This window comes from Eublepharis macularius, chromosome 13 (assembly GCF_028583425.1).
Source record: "Eublepharis macularius isolate TG4126 chromosome 13, MPM_Emac_v1.0, whole genome shotgun sequence".
NCBI classification, from domain to species: Eukaryota; Metazoa; Chordata; class Lepidosauria; order Squamata; family Eublepharidae; genus Eublepharis; species Eublepharis macularius.
In genome coordinates this window covers 55,906,003-55,922,664 of record NC_072802.1, presented here as the reverse complement: position 1 = coordinate 55,922,664, position 16,662 = coordinate 55,906,003, and the positions used below count along the sequence as shown (strand labels likewise).

The following is a 16,662-nucleotide window of genomic DNA, read 5'->3' as shown; positions in this document are numbered from 1 at the left end:
CTGTGCGACTGAAGTTAAGCTGTGGCAGCCATTTTGCTGCTGGACCCCCCAGACTGTGTCCGAGCTCTAAATGTACCCACAGAGCTGGAGCAATGCTGAAACACAGCCCAAGCAATTAAATATGCCCTACAAAACAACACAGATACTACCCAGTAGGATCATACTTACAACAACAGACAGTACGCAGTAGTATACACTACAGTCGCTGTCCCTTTACTGATACATCTCTTTGAAGCATTTCCTTACTGTAGAGTGGATGTGAGAGATTTTGCTGAAGAGATCCCCTGTACAATTATAATTCTGGGGTTTTAACATGGATGGGTTATCCTGCGCCAGATCCAAATAATCAAGTTTTTCTCATAGAGAAAACAAATTATGCAAATGCATGTTTAAGCCAATATGCACATTTCATGTTCAGTTTGCACATTGCTTTTGGGATTCAATTGAGAGGGTTCCTTGGAAGACTTGGAAGTGCCTGGATGCCCTCCCCCAGGGTTCCATAACCGTACTCAGCAATGTACATCAGCAATGTCTCTCTTAGGCTCTGTTTACGCATTCAGAGCAATGAAAAAGCAGAAACCTGGGGTGACAGAATGGTCTGTGTTACTTCAGACAGCCGGTGGAGGTTGATTGTTGGATGACGCCCGTGTGTCTCAAAGCTCCTTGCAAACAGAAATCTAGCACAGCAAGCAAAGAGCGGCTTAGATCTTTTCTTCTTGCTGCACTAGTTTTTTTAATTGCATGGGCTCATTCTCAGATGGCGTCACCGTTGGCTGGGTCCATGGCTGTAAATAATATTATAGGCCAAGTGGTTATCTAACCTCCTATGAGGAATGGTTTCTAGTTTCCTGGATTTCATTCTTGCCCTTTCCCCCGTGGCCAGTTACGGTGATAGCACAAGACTCTTCTAACCTCCTACCCCATAATTATTGGTAGAAGATTAGCTTAGTGCCTACATTGAGGAATTTGCTTTTTAAAAAGTCTCTCTCAACTTTTCTTGTGTTGAACATGCTCCCCGTCGCTAAATCCATGATCCAAACTTGAAGGTGGTTTGCTGAACTTAAGAAAAAAGCTACAATGTGAACAACTTCAACGAAGTTTTTAACTTCAGTAAGCACTAATATGTGCTTAGATTTTAATGTTTTAAATTTAGCATATTTTAATGCTATACTTCATGCAATTTACAGAAAACTTTGAGGTTTGATTGCTGGGGAAAATGAGTTCACTCTGAACCTGAATTAAAAAAATATTACTTCATTTATATCCTACCATGCTCCCCAATGGGAACCCCTCTTCTTCTATTTTTGTCACAACAACCCTGTGAGGTAGCTTAGGCTGAAAGTGTGACTGGCCCAAGGTCACTCAGTGAACTCCCACGGCAGAGCAGGGAATCGAACATGTGTTGCCCAGATCCTAGTCCCTCACTCTAGCCACTACACCACACTGGCTTGCTCAAGGGGCAGATATTTGGTACCTACACCACGAATAGGTGTAGTGCCCATTTGCAGTTATGTAAATGTATCTGGAAAAGATCTTTAAATCCATCCCTGACAAAGGAACAACATTTGGGGATAAAAGGATCCACTGAGCCAGTTATTTGGCAGATGCTGCTATGTGCTAGAGAATTTGCTTGGCCAAACGTTGAGTAATTGTGACTTTTCTAGAGGCACGGTCGAGCAGAAGTGGGCAGATCTGCTTTTAAAAAATGTTTTGGGTGTGCCAAGTCTGATTCTGTGGGATATCATACTTTATTTCAGCCCCTTCTGCCTAAAAACAAACACAAAAAATGGCAGTATGTTTTTGCCCAGAATGGAAGATTTCAGTAGGTCGTGTGGAATGCAATGCTGGTAATGAATTGATTGTGAATCTTGGAAGGAGGGAGGAGTAGAAAAGGCGGAGCGCTGCGCAGGAGGCAGGGCCTCCATTGAGGGAAGCTGCCCTAACTGCTCCTGTGGTCCCCTCTTGTCTTTTCGCAGAGCAAGCTGGTGAAGTATTTCAGCCGCCAACTCTCCTGCAAGAGGAAAGTGGCCCTGCAGGAGCGCAACGCCAAGCTGGAGGGCTTCCCGCAGCTCCTGCACTGGTTCCGCATCGTCAACATCCGCAAAGAGGTTATGGAGGTGAGCGATGCCCACATGGCAGCTTCTGCGTCTTGCCCTCTTCCAGTGTCTCACCCAGTGCCTGCGCCCATGCCACACACGCACCCCTTGACCTCTTTTGGCTAGATTTATTTTTGAGCTTGAAGTTGTTGGGACCAGCCCATTCCCTGAGCCTGGGTCAGAGAGGACCGCCCCCCCCCACGAGCCGAGTGTAAACTCCTATACGTGGTAGACTCCTGGGGGCTTCACGCCCCATTTGCCTCCTCCTCCCGCTCAGTTGCAAAACCATTTTTGGGTGACTCTGCTCAGATTTAATTCTCTTGCTCCATACCTGAACTCTTACCTTAATCTTTGGCACCCCAGGAATGTTATTACCAGCAAGCCCAGACTGGTGCTGCTCTTAGAAGGCAACGAAGCCCCGAGCCACATGGCATCTCCGCTCCCTAAGCCCTTCTTCTGAAGGCGAGCTTGCTGATGCTGTGCTCACTTGGCTTAGCTCACTATCCAATGGACAGCTCCTTGTCGCTTCATCAATTCAGCCTTCATGTCTGGCAGCAGTTTCCGCTTACTCCTTTCTTGCTGGACAGCTCCTCTCTCTGGCTGGCCGTTCCCTGCGCTCTTACGCTGGCGGAAGCAGGACAGATGCAAGGCCAGAAAAACAGTGTCGTGTGTCTTTTGCACTTTTGTCTGTTTAAAATTCTGTACCCCCTTAGCTGAATTCTGCAAGTTGTACAGAGCATGTGAAGGAATGACTTCATAACTGAGTGTGCAATATTTTGCACAGTTCAGGTTTTGTTACTCATGAGGAGGGATAAGAAGCCGCACAGGGCACTGAAGCCCCATCTTGGCCACTGGAAATCTTATTCAGACATCACCACTCTGATTTGTTTTGTGGAAATTCAGCGGGCATTGCCCCACATGCTTTTGTGCACCCCGTAGCACCCATGTGGGCTAGAACCTTTTACAAAAATGAAAGCAAAGTGTCTCAAAATGTCTGGTTCTGAGCCCTAGTAACCACGTTCTAGACTTTTTCTTGCTATCATATTAAATTTCATAAAGTGTTCAGGGCTTCTGTTCTAATGTTCATGTCTTCCAACAAATTAACCCATGCTAGTAGCTATGTCCCCTGCCCTAGAGGTAGCAACTTGCTTTCTGGCTATTATAAAGCAGTACAAACAGATGGGGCAATGAAGAGGTGTGTGTGTGTCAGAGGTTGGCATCTGTGGGTGGCTGCCAAGGGCTCCAGCGCCTTGCAAGGGCTGACCCACCCTGCTGTTTCTCACCATTTCTGCGTCTTGCTGACCATCTTGGCATTCTCGCTGCCACTATGCCTCCTTTCTGTCTTCTTGGGCAAGCTTGTAGACAGTAAGGAGGAGGACCACCCGGGGCATGTTGCAGAAATCTCAAGCTGGCTGCAATTGGGAGTGTGTACATTCAGTGGGAGAGAACCTTACGTTGAACTGTAAAGCAACCTGCTTTGAAATAGAAAAAGCTTTCTCAGACTTTGGTCAAAGTCCTGGGTTCTAATAACAGCTGTGCAAAATACTGGTTTATAACATTCCAGGAGATTGTATACTTGCTGATGTTCCTGAGTTTTAGTAGCAGAGGAACAACATAATTCCTAAGCTTGTCTGATCTTGCAGGGGAGGGAGAAGCAGTCTGAAAATCAGAGAATAGTTCCAGTCAGATAGCCTCCTAGTCCGTTGTAGCAAAATCACACAGGAGTCTAATACCTCCCTTAAAGACTAACAAAATTTTTATCTCAGCATGAGCTTTTGTGAGTCAGAACAAAGTGATCTCTGCCTCATGAAAGCTCATGCTGAAATACATTTTTGGTAGTCTTTAAGGTGCTATTGGACTCCTATGCAATTCTGAAATTCAGAGGTGCTTTTTAAATAGCTGAGAGCTTTTTTCACTGGGCTCTTTCTCAGGTGCACTTTTACAGAAGGGCCACAAGAGGGCAGCCCTGCTCCATTCACCAGGTCCTCCTGCGCTTGGTGGGGGAGGATGAAATACAAATCTTTAAAAATGAAATTTAAAATATTTTGAAAAGTTCCCAAACGGTGGTGCTTTTCTTGGCTTTGGAATGATGCTTTCCTGTCCTGTCACAACCTTCTTTTGTAAGGGATATGCAAAAGAGTTTAATCCATAAGCAGGGCTTTTTTTTCTGGGAAAAGAGGTGGTGGAACTCAGTGGTGGAACTCAGACCTGACGTCACTTTGGGTCAGCTGGAAGAAGGGGGGAGTTTTTTAAAGTTTAAATAGCCCTTGACGAAAATGGTCACATGGCCAGTGGCCCTGCCCATCTGATCTCCAGACAGAGGGGAGTTTAGATTGCCCTCCTCGCCGCTCGGTGCTGGCCATGTGACCATTTTCAAGAGGTGCCGGAACTCCGTTCCTCCATGTTCCTGCTAAAAAAAGGCCCTGTCCGTAAGTAAAGGCCATGACCTGTCTGTTGGAAAATTTTCCACTATTTTCTGTCTGCTGCTCTGTCTGTTGGAAGTTTTCCCACTATTTTCTAACATCTAGCACCCACCCACCCTAATATCAATCAGGACTGGAAATCTTTTCTTCATTGGTCACTTTCCAGTGCAAAAAATATTCAAGGTAATACTTAATGGAAATGGTAAAACTGTAAACCGGTTTGGAAAAGACTGAAGAAATCTCATCACAGCGAAGTGACTAAAATATGGCACTGCAGTTTCAGCCTGTGGCCAGGCTGTTATTTGCTAGGTAAAACTGCCTGGAATAAATGTTTCCACCTTTCCATGGAGGTGCCAGGTACAAAATGATACTGTGACCCCCTTGGTTCCTTATATCAGGGCTGATCAGGCCCTAAGGAGGGGCTCTGGGTTGTGGGTTCCTAATCTAGTAGAGATGGAGAGTCCCAGGCAAGGTTCCTTTAAATGAAATAAAACTTTATTGACAGCATTGATGCATTCTATGCTAATCTCATTGACACTCACCTCAAAGTTCAGTTGGCCACTGCATGATATATTTGGGTTGCTCAAGCAGGAGAGCTCAGCTGATGGTGGAATGTAGAACTCTTCCCCCCTTCTTTGTAGGGCTGATGACAACGTGGTGTCTCAGGCCCTTCTCTGCTCTTTCCTCACCTCTTTTGCCCTTTGCCCTTACTCTCCCAGATGCAGAAGATTTCAGGGTAAAATGGAAGAATACACCGTTAAGTTCAGGGACAGCTGCAAATTGTCCTACATACTTGGAAGAAGAAATAGAAGCATTTCATAGAGCACAATCTATTAGCAACCAGTATTAGATATGGAATCTATATTCCATATCTGGCAGAGATCCTTTACCTGGTGAAGGTACCTTTAGGAAAAATTTATCTGTTGGGTTTCTGGGTAGAGGAGCTCCAACAAAGCCCCCACCCTGGTGCCTCCTCAAATCTTCCCCACTCAGGAAAATCCATGTGCAATGCAAGGGAACCTCTGTGGTTGAAATGATGCTAACATGTTCAGGCTGGCAGCTATTTCAAAGACACATCTGCGACACCTGAGAGGGCTATTAGTAGTAATAAAAACAGAATTCCTCCCGATTACAATGCTAGTTAAAATAGCAGCAGACATTGCACATACCTAAGAGCCTGTAGCATTAAATAAAGGCAGGAGATAAAAACAGAGGGCAGTGCTGAAAGCAGATGGGAGAGCAAGGCAGGATTTCACTTGGCTTTTGCATGAAGATAAGGAGGGCACCGGGCAAATCTCTCTCAGGAGGGAACCATGTAAATCAGATGCAAATATCTACAGTTTGCAACAGTTAGATTGGCTGGCCATTTTCTTCTAAGTTTAATTCAAGGTGTTGGTTATGACATTTAAGGCTCTTCACAGCTTGCGACCCATATATCTGAAGGACCATCTCCTTCCTTATATGCCTGTTGCCACTACGGTCTTCAGACTGCCACCTGCTGTTTGTTTCTCCCACTGGGGGGGGGGTGTCACCCGGCACCAGCCAGAGCTGGGCCTTTTCCATTGTGGCTCCCACTTCCCTGAAAAAGGGGGGGAGCCCCTTTTTTTTTACAATTTTTAGGAGGCACTACAAGGTGTGCTTGTTTGCCAGGGCTTTTGAGAAGGTGTGAATGGCAGGGGTCTTTGGTGGGGGAGGTATTTGGAACTTTGCCCCTAATTTTGGTTTTAACTTGTAATGTGTTGGTTATTACTGTAAGCCACCTTGAGCCAAGAGGAAAAGTGGGGTATAAATACTTAATCAATCGAAAATAAACAGAATCCTGTCTCAGGAAATCACCCGCTACTCTTCCGGAAGGCAGGACAACCTGGAGAAGGGCTTTCAGTGAGGTCTTGGGGTTCATAAGAGTGAGGAGGGAGGGAAGATCCGGCATGCCTCTTGGTACTTCTTCACGTTCTGACATTAGGAGGAACACTGTGTGTACAATAATATACAACAGCACTGAATGTGTGCTGCATAACTGCGCTGAGGGTCTCTTTGTCAAACAGGATGTCCCATCTCATACCCAGGCTCTGTGGCATACAGTTAAGTCAAAACCTCATTGCGGTCTCTTGCATATCTCTTGGTATATGTGTCTTCCATTAATGTGTAGCATGACCTACGATACCCAAAGGGGAGAGAATCTGAAAGGGAGCGAGCCGCTTCCCAGCTCCGTCCCCTGCCCCCGGTCGGTTTATTTTTGCAGACTGACTGGCTTCAGTTGCATTTGATCACTGCTACCCGTGAGAAGACACAGGGAGCGATTTTAGCACGTGCAGCATCAGGGTCTAAATGACAACAATGGGATTTTTGAACTGTGCTTATTTTAGCCTGAAAGCTGCGTTGCTCAGAAATGCCATCGAGCAGCGTGGCTGCCCAGAGGAAACTCTCAGTTGCCCTTGGCAACTAAGCAACTGGCTGCTAGGGTATGACATTCAGCTATTCAAGAAATGCAAGTTGGTTCATTAGAAAACAAAACAAAGCTCAACCCCCTTGCTTGGACCATGGAGCTTTCTTGCCTTAAATGGACTTTAGGTGCGGAGACCCAGAGATTATTCCAGTGGGCCTTCTGGCCAAAGGCTACTTCTAGCTTTTGTGTTTGTGTAGCTGGATTTGTTTCACATGGTTGTGCTGACACATGTTGTCAGACCCAGGGATGAGAAGGGGAAACGTCACTTTTCCATGCTCATTGGAGACATTTTGTTATGACTGACATTTGCCGTGCAGTCTTAAGTAAAGTATCACCATTCTAAGTCCATTGAACTCAATAGGTATAGACAGGTGTAATTCTGTTTAGGATCCCACTGTTAAGCTGCTGCTTATGCCTATCTCCACCGATAGCAATTCCATTTCTTTTGTATAAAAGGTATGTAGTTGAATGTACATAGAATATATACACTATTAAATCTGGATGCATAGAATCCAAAATTTGAAAATAAATGGTCTATGAGTTGACTTTTATTTACTTCCATGACTTTCATGTAGTGCCTATTTCTTCCATCATGGAACTGCAGGTATTTCATAGGTGGGTTTCTAGGGAATCTCCCATTCCAGGTCTTCTTTGCTTCCCAAGGTTGCACTGCTATGAGTTTTGAGGTTTTACAGAGGAGGCATTTGGTGCTTCTCAAGTTCTGGATGACTTGGACCAAGTCCTCAGTGACCCAGTAAAAACTTTTTTGGGGGGGGGGTCGTTCCTGCAGGTGTAGGTGGGGGACGCCACGGAATGATCCTCTACAGGGCTTTTTTTCTGGGAAAAGAGGTGATGGAACTCAGTGGTGGAACTCAAGTCCACAAAATGATGTCACTTCGGGTCAGCTGGAACAAGGGGGGAGTTTTTTAAAGTTTAAATTGCCCTCGGCGAAAATGGTCACATGGCTAGTGGCCCTGCCCCCTGATCTCCAGACAGAGGGGAATTTAGATTGCCCTCCATGCCACCGAGGAGCACGGAGGACAATCTACACTCCCCTCTGTCTGGAGATCAGGGGGCGGGGCCACTGGCCATGTGACCATTTTTAAGAGGTTCCAGAACTCCGTTCCACCGCGTTCCCCCTGAAAAAAAGCCCTGCTCCTCTATACGCAACAAAATTTCCTTCACATAGAAGAGTAGTGTGTTAGGGCCAAGGCTAAGCTAGAATCTTCCTTCTTAACATCTTCTGTTCTATTTGTAGGGTGTGTGCGTGTGTCTTTTTTGGGATGGAGGTGCCAACATTGTTTACAGCCCTCTCCTTAAGTGATGCATTCCAAACACAAAGTTTCTGCCTCCTTGAAAACTAGACCTCAGATAACCCACGCTAAAACATTGGCACTAAAACCTGGGTTCCGGCAAAAGCACGAATGTGTTTTGAGAATTCAGATTTTGGACCAGATTTCTTCATAGTAAAATGTTGTGTTTGTGTAGCTGGGAAGATGACAAACCCTGCTGGCTGGCAGAGCTGAAACAGCGATTGTGGGTAATATCCATTGCTAGATATGCCTGCCCTTGAATTTGTCCGTTCCCCTTTTAAAGCCATCTAAGTAAATGGCCATTTCCACATGCTGTGGTTCCAGGTTTGGCCCGTGAGCCACCAATGGTTGCCCTCTCGTGTAACGCATGGTAGGATGCAGTTCCCTTCTGATGTTCCTGCATCTCTCTTTCTTCCTGTAGGAAATCATTCCTGGCCATTTGAGCCTGGAAGATCTTCTGGAAATGACGGATGAGCAGGTCTGTGAAACACTGGAGAAGTTTGGGGCCAACCGAGAGGAATGTGCTCGGCTCAACGCCTCCCTATCCTGCCTGAGGAATGTCCATAAATCAGGTACAGTAGGCTGGTTTCTGTTCTTCCTGTTGACTGAATGAACATGCAGAAGGACCGACTGGTGTGGTTCTAGACTCCCAGGAGCTCCTGCAGTCATTGATTTTCTGCTTTGTACTTTGTGCCCTGCGGATCTTTTGCCATATTTAAGGGAGAGAGAGAGGCTGTTCTCTCTGTGTAGTTAAAGTATTAGATCTAGGAAGGACCTGTGCTAGAATCCTTGCTTGGGCCGTGAAACTCACTGGGTGATCCTCGAGCCAGCCTCTCCCTCCCTCCCTCCCCCTCTCTCTCCCCCCCTCTCCCCCTAACCTTAACCTACCTCACACGGTTGTTGTAAGAATAAAGATAGCAACTCTGTATGTCACAGTGAGCTTCTTGGAGGTAAAGGACAGGGTATAAATAGGAGGAATGGATGAATTTAACAGACCTGGTTTCTCTCTTTGACTGTCCTCAAGTGAAAGCTTTGTTTGTCATTCAACTATTTGAAGGTGGGTGGGAGCAGCCTTGACAGTACTGACGTGTATCGAGGCCCCTGTCACCCACATACTTATCCTGCCTGTGGCATGCTAGTCTGTGGTTGAGGACAAAGCTCTTTGATGGAAATGGCCCAAACACTTCTGAGCTGCTTCTGGGCTCTTCAGAAGTGGACAGAAAGCACTTTGCTGGTTGCTAGGTTGGCTGATTCCATCACTCTCCTTCAGGATGTGTGTAGGGGGAGAGAGAGAGAGCTGCAAAATGGGGGCAATTTTTTTCTCCTTTTGAAGGTTTGCAACAAGAACACAGAGGGGAAATGGAATTGAGGCCTTGCCTTGCCTGTATGTGCTCACCCACACTGTGAGCTCAGGGCCTACACACAAGCACACGTTTTGTATTCCCATCTGTATAGTGGTACAATTGTGTGTGCAATCCAGAGCAAGGACAGTCACTCAGTCTTGTTCTCTCTTCGTGCATTTTGTCCTTTATAGGTTTATGTCTTTTGTGTCTATAATATTTTCTCTCTCTCTCTCTCTCTCTCTCTCTCTCCATCAACTGTGGCTTCTTCTTTCTGAGGCATCAACGGGCCTCAGCTGGTCAAAGTTGTCTTTGAATGGTCTGATTGAGTATCTTTGCTTGTCCCAAAGTTGTTTTCTTCACAAATGCCACCTCTGTTTATCCTTTCCTCTAAAGGGCACAGGGTGGCATACATTGTTCCCCTTTCCACACCATTATCTTTACAACAACCCTGTGATGTAGGTGAGACTGAGAAAGAGTGATTGGTCCAGGGTCACCCAGCAAGCTTCAAGGCTGAGAAGGGATTGGAGCACAAGTCTTCTCGATTCTTGTCTGACATTTGAACCACCACACCAAATTGGCACTCAATTAAATTGAGCATTATAAAGGTTAAAAAATGTAGTCCCCTGTACAAGCGCCGAGTCATTACTGACCCATGAGGGGACATCGCATCACGACATTTTCTTGGCAGACTTTTTATTATGGGTTGGTTTGCCATTGCCTTCCCCAGTCATCTGCACTTTACCCCCAGGAAACTGGGTACTCATTTTACCGACCTCAGAAGGATAGAAGGCTGAGAGCGGAACTACAAGTGACAAAAGGCACAGATTGGACACTTGTCAGCTTCCCTCAAGTTTTGATGGGAAATGTAGGCAACTTGGCGGAATGTTGGACAAGAGACAGTTGAAAAGTCCATTGGACAGCAGTCAGAGAGCCAAGCTGCAAGACTAGGATGCCTACATTTCCCATCAAAACTTGAGGGAAGCTGACAAGTGTCCAATCTGTGCCTTTTGTCACTTGTAGTTCCGCTCTGAGTCAACCTTGAGCCGGTTACCTGAACCCCACTCCTCCTCTTGAAGCCAGCTAGGTGACCTTGGGCTAGTCACAGCTCTCGAGCTCTCTCAGCCCCACCCACCTCACAGGGTGTTTTGTTGTGGGGATAATAATAGCATACTTTGTAAACCGCTCTGAGTGGGCATTAAGTTGTCCTGAAGGGCGGTATATAAATTGAATGTTGTTGTTGTTGTTGTTATTGTTATAACTCAGCTTCCACCAGGAACTCAGATCATGAGCAGAGTTTGGGCTGCAGTACTGCAGCTTACCACTCTGTGCCACGGGGCTCTTACGTGCAAGTACAGTGCACAAATCCTCATCCAGTGAGCTGTGTATGTGTGGGGAGGGGCAGTTTCTAAGAAATGCAAGGCTGTATTTGGGCTGTACCGTTTCTGCTTGAAAGGCACACAGCCTATTTCTGTATGAGAAGCTTCGTTTGAGCCTCTTTCCTTGAGTCTCTTTCAGGCTGTTGATTTGACTGTCTAATGATTGTTAATTCTGAAGTGGAAGCAGGGCATTTGTAATGCAAATGAGCATTCTAGCCAATGGTGATTTTATTTGTGTAATTTTGAACCGATTGAAGCAAGAGCCTCTTTAAAGCATCGCTTGGATAAAAATACCAGTGACGTCTGTCGTCGATGAGATTCTCTCATTTGTCTAAAGTGGAATCTGGTGTCTGAAGCTGACTGGTAGCATGGCTGAAGTCCCAACAAATCCAGGCTGACTTGTAGACAGATGCTGAGGAATCATTGGAAAGGAGTCTGGCCAAGGAGCTCAAAAGCTTCTGGATGGCGTAGCTGTCCATTGCTTAGGCGAAGCTATTCAAAAGACCAGACTGGACAATACATGTGACGCTGGGATGAGGAGCCCCTGACCTGACGTGCTTTCACATGTAACTTCAAGGAACTAATGTTCCTAAGTGCTTCAGGGCCCAATTCATCTCAGGACTATGGTGTGGGGTGAGGGAGGGGCTTCAGTTTTCGCGCCTGAGACATTTCCAGAGGTAAAATGGCTGCAGGAGGAGGAGCCTGTTTGCCCTGCTGTGGAACTCCATGTGTACTGCCTGCAGCACGTGGAGCCCCACAGGAGACCTCTGCCTCCTGCAGCCCTTTCAGCTTGAGAAAATGGCGTGAGAGGGAAGGCTGAAACCGCTGCCCCAGTTCGTGTCCCATGTCTCATCTAATTTGGCCTGAAGTTTTCATCACCCTCTTAAATTGTTATCTTTGGCCTGTCAGAGCTCGACTGTCTCCCCTCGACCAGTCCAGGTGGTTCTCCCCCTCCTCATTCAAGGTCTTCTCTGTGCTTCAGCTCTAAATCCGCCATTTTGCTGATTTGGGGCTGGCAGTTGCTTAGCAACCTCAGAGCAAATTCCACAGTCAGTGCTGGGCCCAATGTCCTACAGTTGCTAGGCAACCCACCACATTGGTATGGGGCAAAGAATTGGGGTGGACAGTGAAGAATCAGCCTGAGGCACACTTTTCAGCCAGTTCTAAGATACTTTCAGAGGCCTGCTGCCCAGGGCCTGTAAGAACATGAGCCCTGCTGGATTTGACGAAAGGTCCATGTAGTCCAGATTCCTGAAGTCAGCCCCCCCCAAGATGCTCACAGACATGAAAACAGTAGTTCCTCCCACCAACTGGTATTCAGAGATATACTGCCTCTGATAAATTTCTTGTCCATGAATTTGTCTTTTAAAGCCGTACAAGCCAGTCGCCATTGCTGTAGCTTGTAGCAGGAAATTCTATGAACTGATTGTGCCTCTGTCAGGGAGAACTGCAGGGTATTCTTAGCATAGCCCTTCTTCCAGATCAATCAGGGCCTCAGGCTGCAAGGGAGCCTTGAACCTGATTCTTTCTTGGACTGAGGGCCAAGCTACAAGTGATGAATGACACTTGAACGGCAAGTGTATTTCTCCCTGTTCACTTGCCCTCCACTCAATCCACTTGCCGTTCAAGTGTCATTCGTCACTTATAGCTTGGCCCTCAGTCTGGGGATCTTTCTCCCTTAACCCTGTTTTGTTGTTGTTGTTGTTGTTCAGCTCCATCTTAGTAGCCTCCGTTGTCTGTGCCTTCTTCCTCCCATTCTTGCACGAGGGATCTTCCCTTTTTTCTGCATTTAGCCTCAGGTTGGTGCCAACCCAGCTCAGATTACCAGAGTGGGTGAGTTTCAGGGAATAGAGCAAGATGAAACTGTGTGGTGTAGTGGTTAGAGTGTTGGACTGGGATTTGGGAGACCTAAGTGTTACACGCAAACACGTGTCCTGAACTGCTTCTAGGCCAGACTCAGAAAAGAAGCAGACGGCAGAGTCCAGTGACAAGGGTAAAACTTACTGGTTTATTCGAACATATGGAAGAGAGCGGCTAGAGAGTGTAAGGCCCCTCAGAACCCAAGTGCTCTTCGGCGTTTCAAAGCCATTACACGAACTTTTATCACCTTTGGTTCATTAGCAGAAATTATGCATTCAATAAGTTACTGGTCAAGTTAGTTACATGTACATATGACCTAATGTCATTCCATTGGTTTGGCATAATTAGGGGTTGTCCCCTTACTCAATTAACACTTGCAAAAGTTGTTTATCATTTCAAAGAACAAACAGTCCTTTTCTGGCACCTGTAGTGCCAATAAAGTAACTATCCGGTAGTTGTGTGTCATCCCCAAGGCCTTCAGTTTGCCTGTTCTCATCCCTTAACGCTACAAGAATCCATTGTTAGTCTTCGATCTGTTACCACCAGCATAAACAAGTACCCCAATATGTAGCATATGCTTGGCTATTCATTTTTCCCAAGAAGACAAGGAAGACAGTTTAGCTAGCTCTTATCAAGGTTTGAATGTATCTGTTGTGACTTGGCAGAGACCAGGCAGGATGGGCAAGTTGTTTTGTATCTCTAGAATGCGCTTTTGGCTTTACAGCCAACCCAGGCCGAAATGCAGGGCTAGAGAGATGAAGACAAAGGGCCTCTTCCTTGTGTCCGTTTCAGAAAGTTAGGCCAATACACAGGTATAGTAAAGTTAAATTCTTCTACAGTTACGTTCCTTCTATTCTATGGCTATGCTATATCTAGTGTTTCGTATATGTCACTCAGGTGTTCTGAGAGCTTCTGCTTCCTACTCTTTGGGGCAGATTCAAGTGCATCCTGCATAAGTTTGAATTCCCACTCTATCATGGAAGCTCGCTAGGTTGACTTTGGGCCAGGCACACTCTCTCAACCTAACCTACTTCGTAGGGTTGTTGTGAGGATAAAATGGAGGAGAGCAGAGCAGAGCAGTGTAGGCTGATTTGAGCTCCCATTGGGAAGAAAGGCAAATAAATGAAGCAAATAAACGAAACCGAGGACCGGGTTGAAGGCAAATTTGGGCAGGAAACTGCAGCAACCAGCAACCCCCTTCTGAGTTTTATCTGCAAGGTCTCTGCTTTAGCCTTACCTCTTGGATATTCTGGGCACCCTCATTGAATGCTCAGCTTTTATTTAAAAAAAAAGAAAAGAATGTCAAGTCTGTAGTAGTCTTTCTTATTATAATAACTGCACTTATATACTGTTCTTCTAGACACATTAGTGCCTCACTCAGAGCTGTGAACAAAGTCCAGGGTTATTATTATCCCCACAACACAGCTGGGGAGCTGGGGCTAAGAGGAGTGGCTTACCTAAAGCCACCTGCTGAATTCATGGCAGTAGTGGGATTGGAACCAGCAGAGTGCTGATTTGCAACCCAACCACTTAACTGCTGTAAAGAGAAACAGCTTGGCAGCAGAACACGGTACTGCTTTCTGGAAGTGGGGTTCCCCCCGTTAATGTTCTGACAAATAAATGCAAAGGGATGCTAGAGGGACACTTCTAACTGATTTAACTTTCATTAGTTCAATAGATTATGTGCATCTTAGGGTTTACCCAGCATTACCCCCCCCTCCCTCTCCCCCACTGTTTTTTGGCTTGTTTATTAGATACAAGATGTCTGTGGATACTTGGAGGAGGAAAGCTGTTCTCAAGTGGCCTACTCTGGCCTACTGATCTTTTTAAAAAGTGGCTGTATGACAGTAGGGGGTGGGAGGCAGCAACAAAACAGTCCAACAATAAAAAAGAGAAGACTCAGCCATATGCCCTGCAAACACGGGAGTGCAACTTTAGTATCACACCTGCAGTGATAAAACACCCCCAGTAGTCCCTTGCCACCCCTCAAAGCCTGATTTGCAATGAAAAAGTAAATTTGGGTTTGGGCTGTTCCACTTCAGACTGCTAGGGGAGTGTATGCACAGCTCTAAATGCTGTTCCATATGACAAAATATCCCTAGTTGTAGAAAATAGGGTTGCCATCCTCCAGGTGGTGATTGGAGATCTCCCGGAACTATAGCTGATCTCCAGCTGACAGAGATCAGTTCCCCTGGAGAAAATGGCTGCTCTGAAGGGTGAACTCTATGGCATTATAGCTCACTGATGCCCCTCCCCTTCCCAAACCCCACCCTCTCCAGGCTCCATTCCCCCCAATCTCCAGGAAATACCCGACCTGGAGCTAGCAACCCTAGAAAATGCAATTTCGGAGTGGCATATTCTCATTTTCTCCCTACCTTGCTAGTTTTTTCTATTTGAAGTGAGCCTTTTTGTTTGTTTCAAGGTGCTCTCTCTAATGTGACTCACATTCTGATTTGCACACAGGGTGAGGTGGTACAGCCCAAATGCAAATTTACCCATCTCTCCATAAACTTGCTCAAAATCTTGAATTTGGGTACTTTCTAAAACTCTAGCTTAAATTAGATGCTCAAATAAACAAACGTTACTCTTTTCCTAAAGAACAGACATGAAAGCAGTAGTGGATATAGTGCCCAACTAGGCTGGAGAGACCCAGGTTCAAATCCCCACTTTGCCTTGCTTTGGGTCATCACTCTCTTTCAGCCTACCCTACCTTGCAGGGTGGTTGTGAGGATCAAAGGAGGAGAGAACTGTGTGCAGCTCCCTGGGCTCCTTGGAGGAGGGACAGGCTAAAATGTGATTGGGGGAAAAAATCACATTAAAAAAATGTCCTGTTGTACGTTCTCAGCAGCCTCATTCCATCGTGTTGGGAAAGGTACCGCAGGTTCTTGTGGTCTCTTCCTGGTTCAAAGAGCTTCTTCACTGCTCTTTTGTCAAATAAGGGATGGTTCTCAGCACAAAGAACGTCAGATTCTCAGAGTTCAGGTTGAGAGTTGCTTCTTGCAAGACTAATGCTTGGGGCAAACATGCAAATGTTGGAATTGCAGAGTGTCTGCCCCAGGAGCGCTCAGGTCAGTTAGCCATTTTTGCATCAGCCATAAAATCAGTTTAAACCCAAATGTAAAATATGCTGGGGCAACTTGACAAACAATGCTACGTTGCTATGGCCATCAGAAGGGGGAAGCACCTGGCCAGATGGCTCTTCCACTGCCTGTACAGAGCAGCCCCATTTGTTTGCCTCTTGCAAGCAGCAGAGGGCGCTGTGAGGTAGCAGAAAGTTCTCTCTGCAAAGCCGTGCGGTTCGGAGCAGCGGAGAGTCTGTGCTTGCCTCAAAGTTAGCTTGAGGACACTGGTAGCCATTTGCCTTGTGGTGTTTGTAGATTCACCAGCAGATGATGGTGACCAGGATGGGAACTAGTTTCTGGAGTATCTGTCCTTGCAGGGCTGGTATCAGAGACTGGCACGGTTGGGCCTGCTGCTGAGCCCTGCAGCTCCACAGAGAATGCACTGCTTCTCCATTGAAGAAGTGCCTGGTGGCAGCACAATTTGCTATGTTTTGCTGCTTTCCCCAGGGGAGAAACAGGAGAGCAGTCCCAAGACTTGTTTGTCCTCATGGAAGCCTCTGGGCTGATCTCTCATTTGCTGATGGGAAAGAGGGACCTGGAGGGATGGAGCAGCCGCCGGAGGAGTGGAGCTGTGACCACTGCATTGCGAATGATCGTTTGTACCCAGACTGTCACTGCAGTATGACTGACTGCGGTGAAGATTAGCAGTGGAAGGTTTCGGCATGTGTGTGACGTTTCACATC

At 46.4% G+C, this 16,662-nt stretch overlaps 1 protein-coding gene across 1 annotated transcript in view; it reads left to right on the top strand.

Moving 5' to 3' along the window:
- Positions 1-16,662, top strand: part of KSR2 (kinase suppressor of ras 2) — a 239,082-nt gene that overhangs the window by 39,791 nt on the left and 182,629 nt on the right. Inside the window, exons 2-3 of the mRNA XM_054996749.1 lie at positions 1,977-2,117; positions 8,700-8,850. Of these exons, the coding sequence (XP_054852724.1) occupies positions 1,977-2,117; positions 8,700-8,850 (292 nt within the window). The remainder of the gene's footprint in view (positions 1-1,976; positions 2,118-8,699; positions 8,851-16,662) is intronic.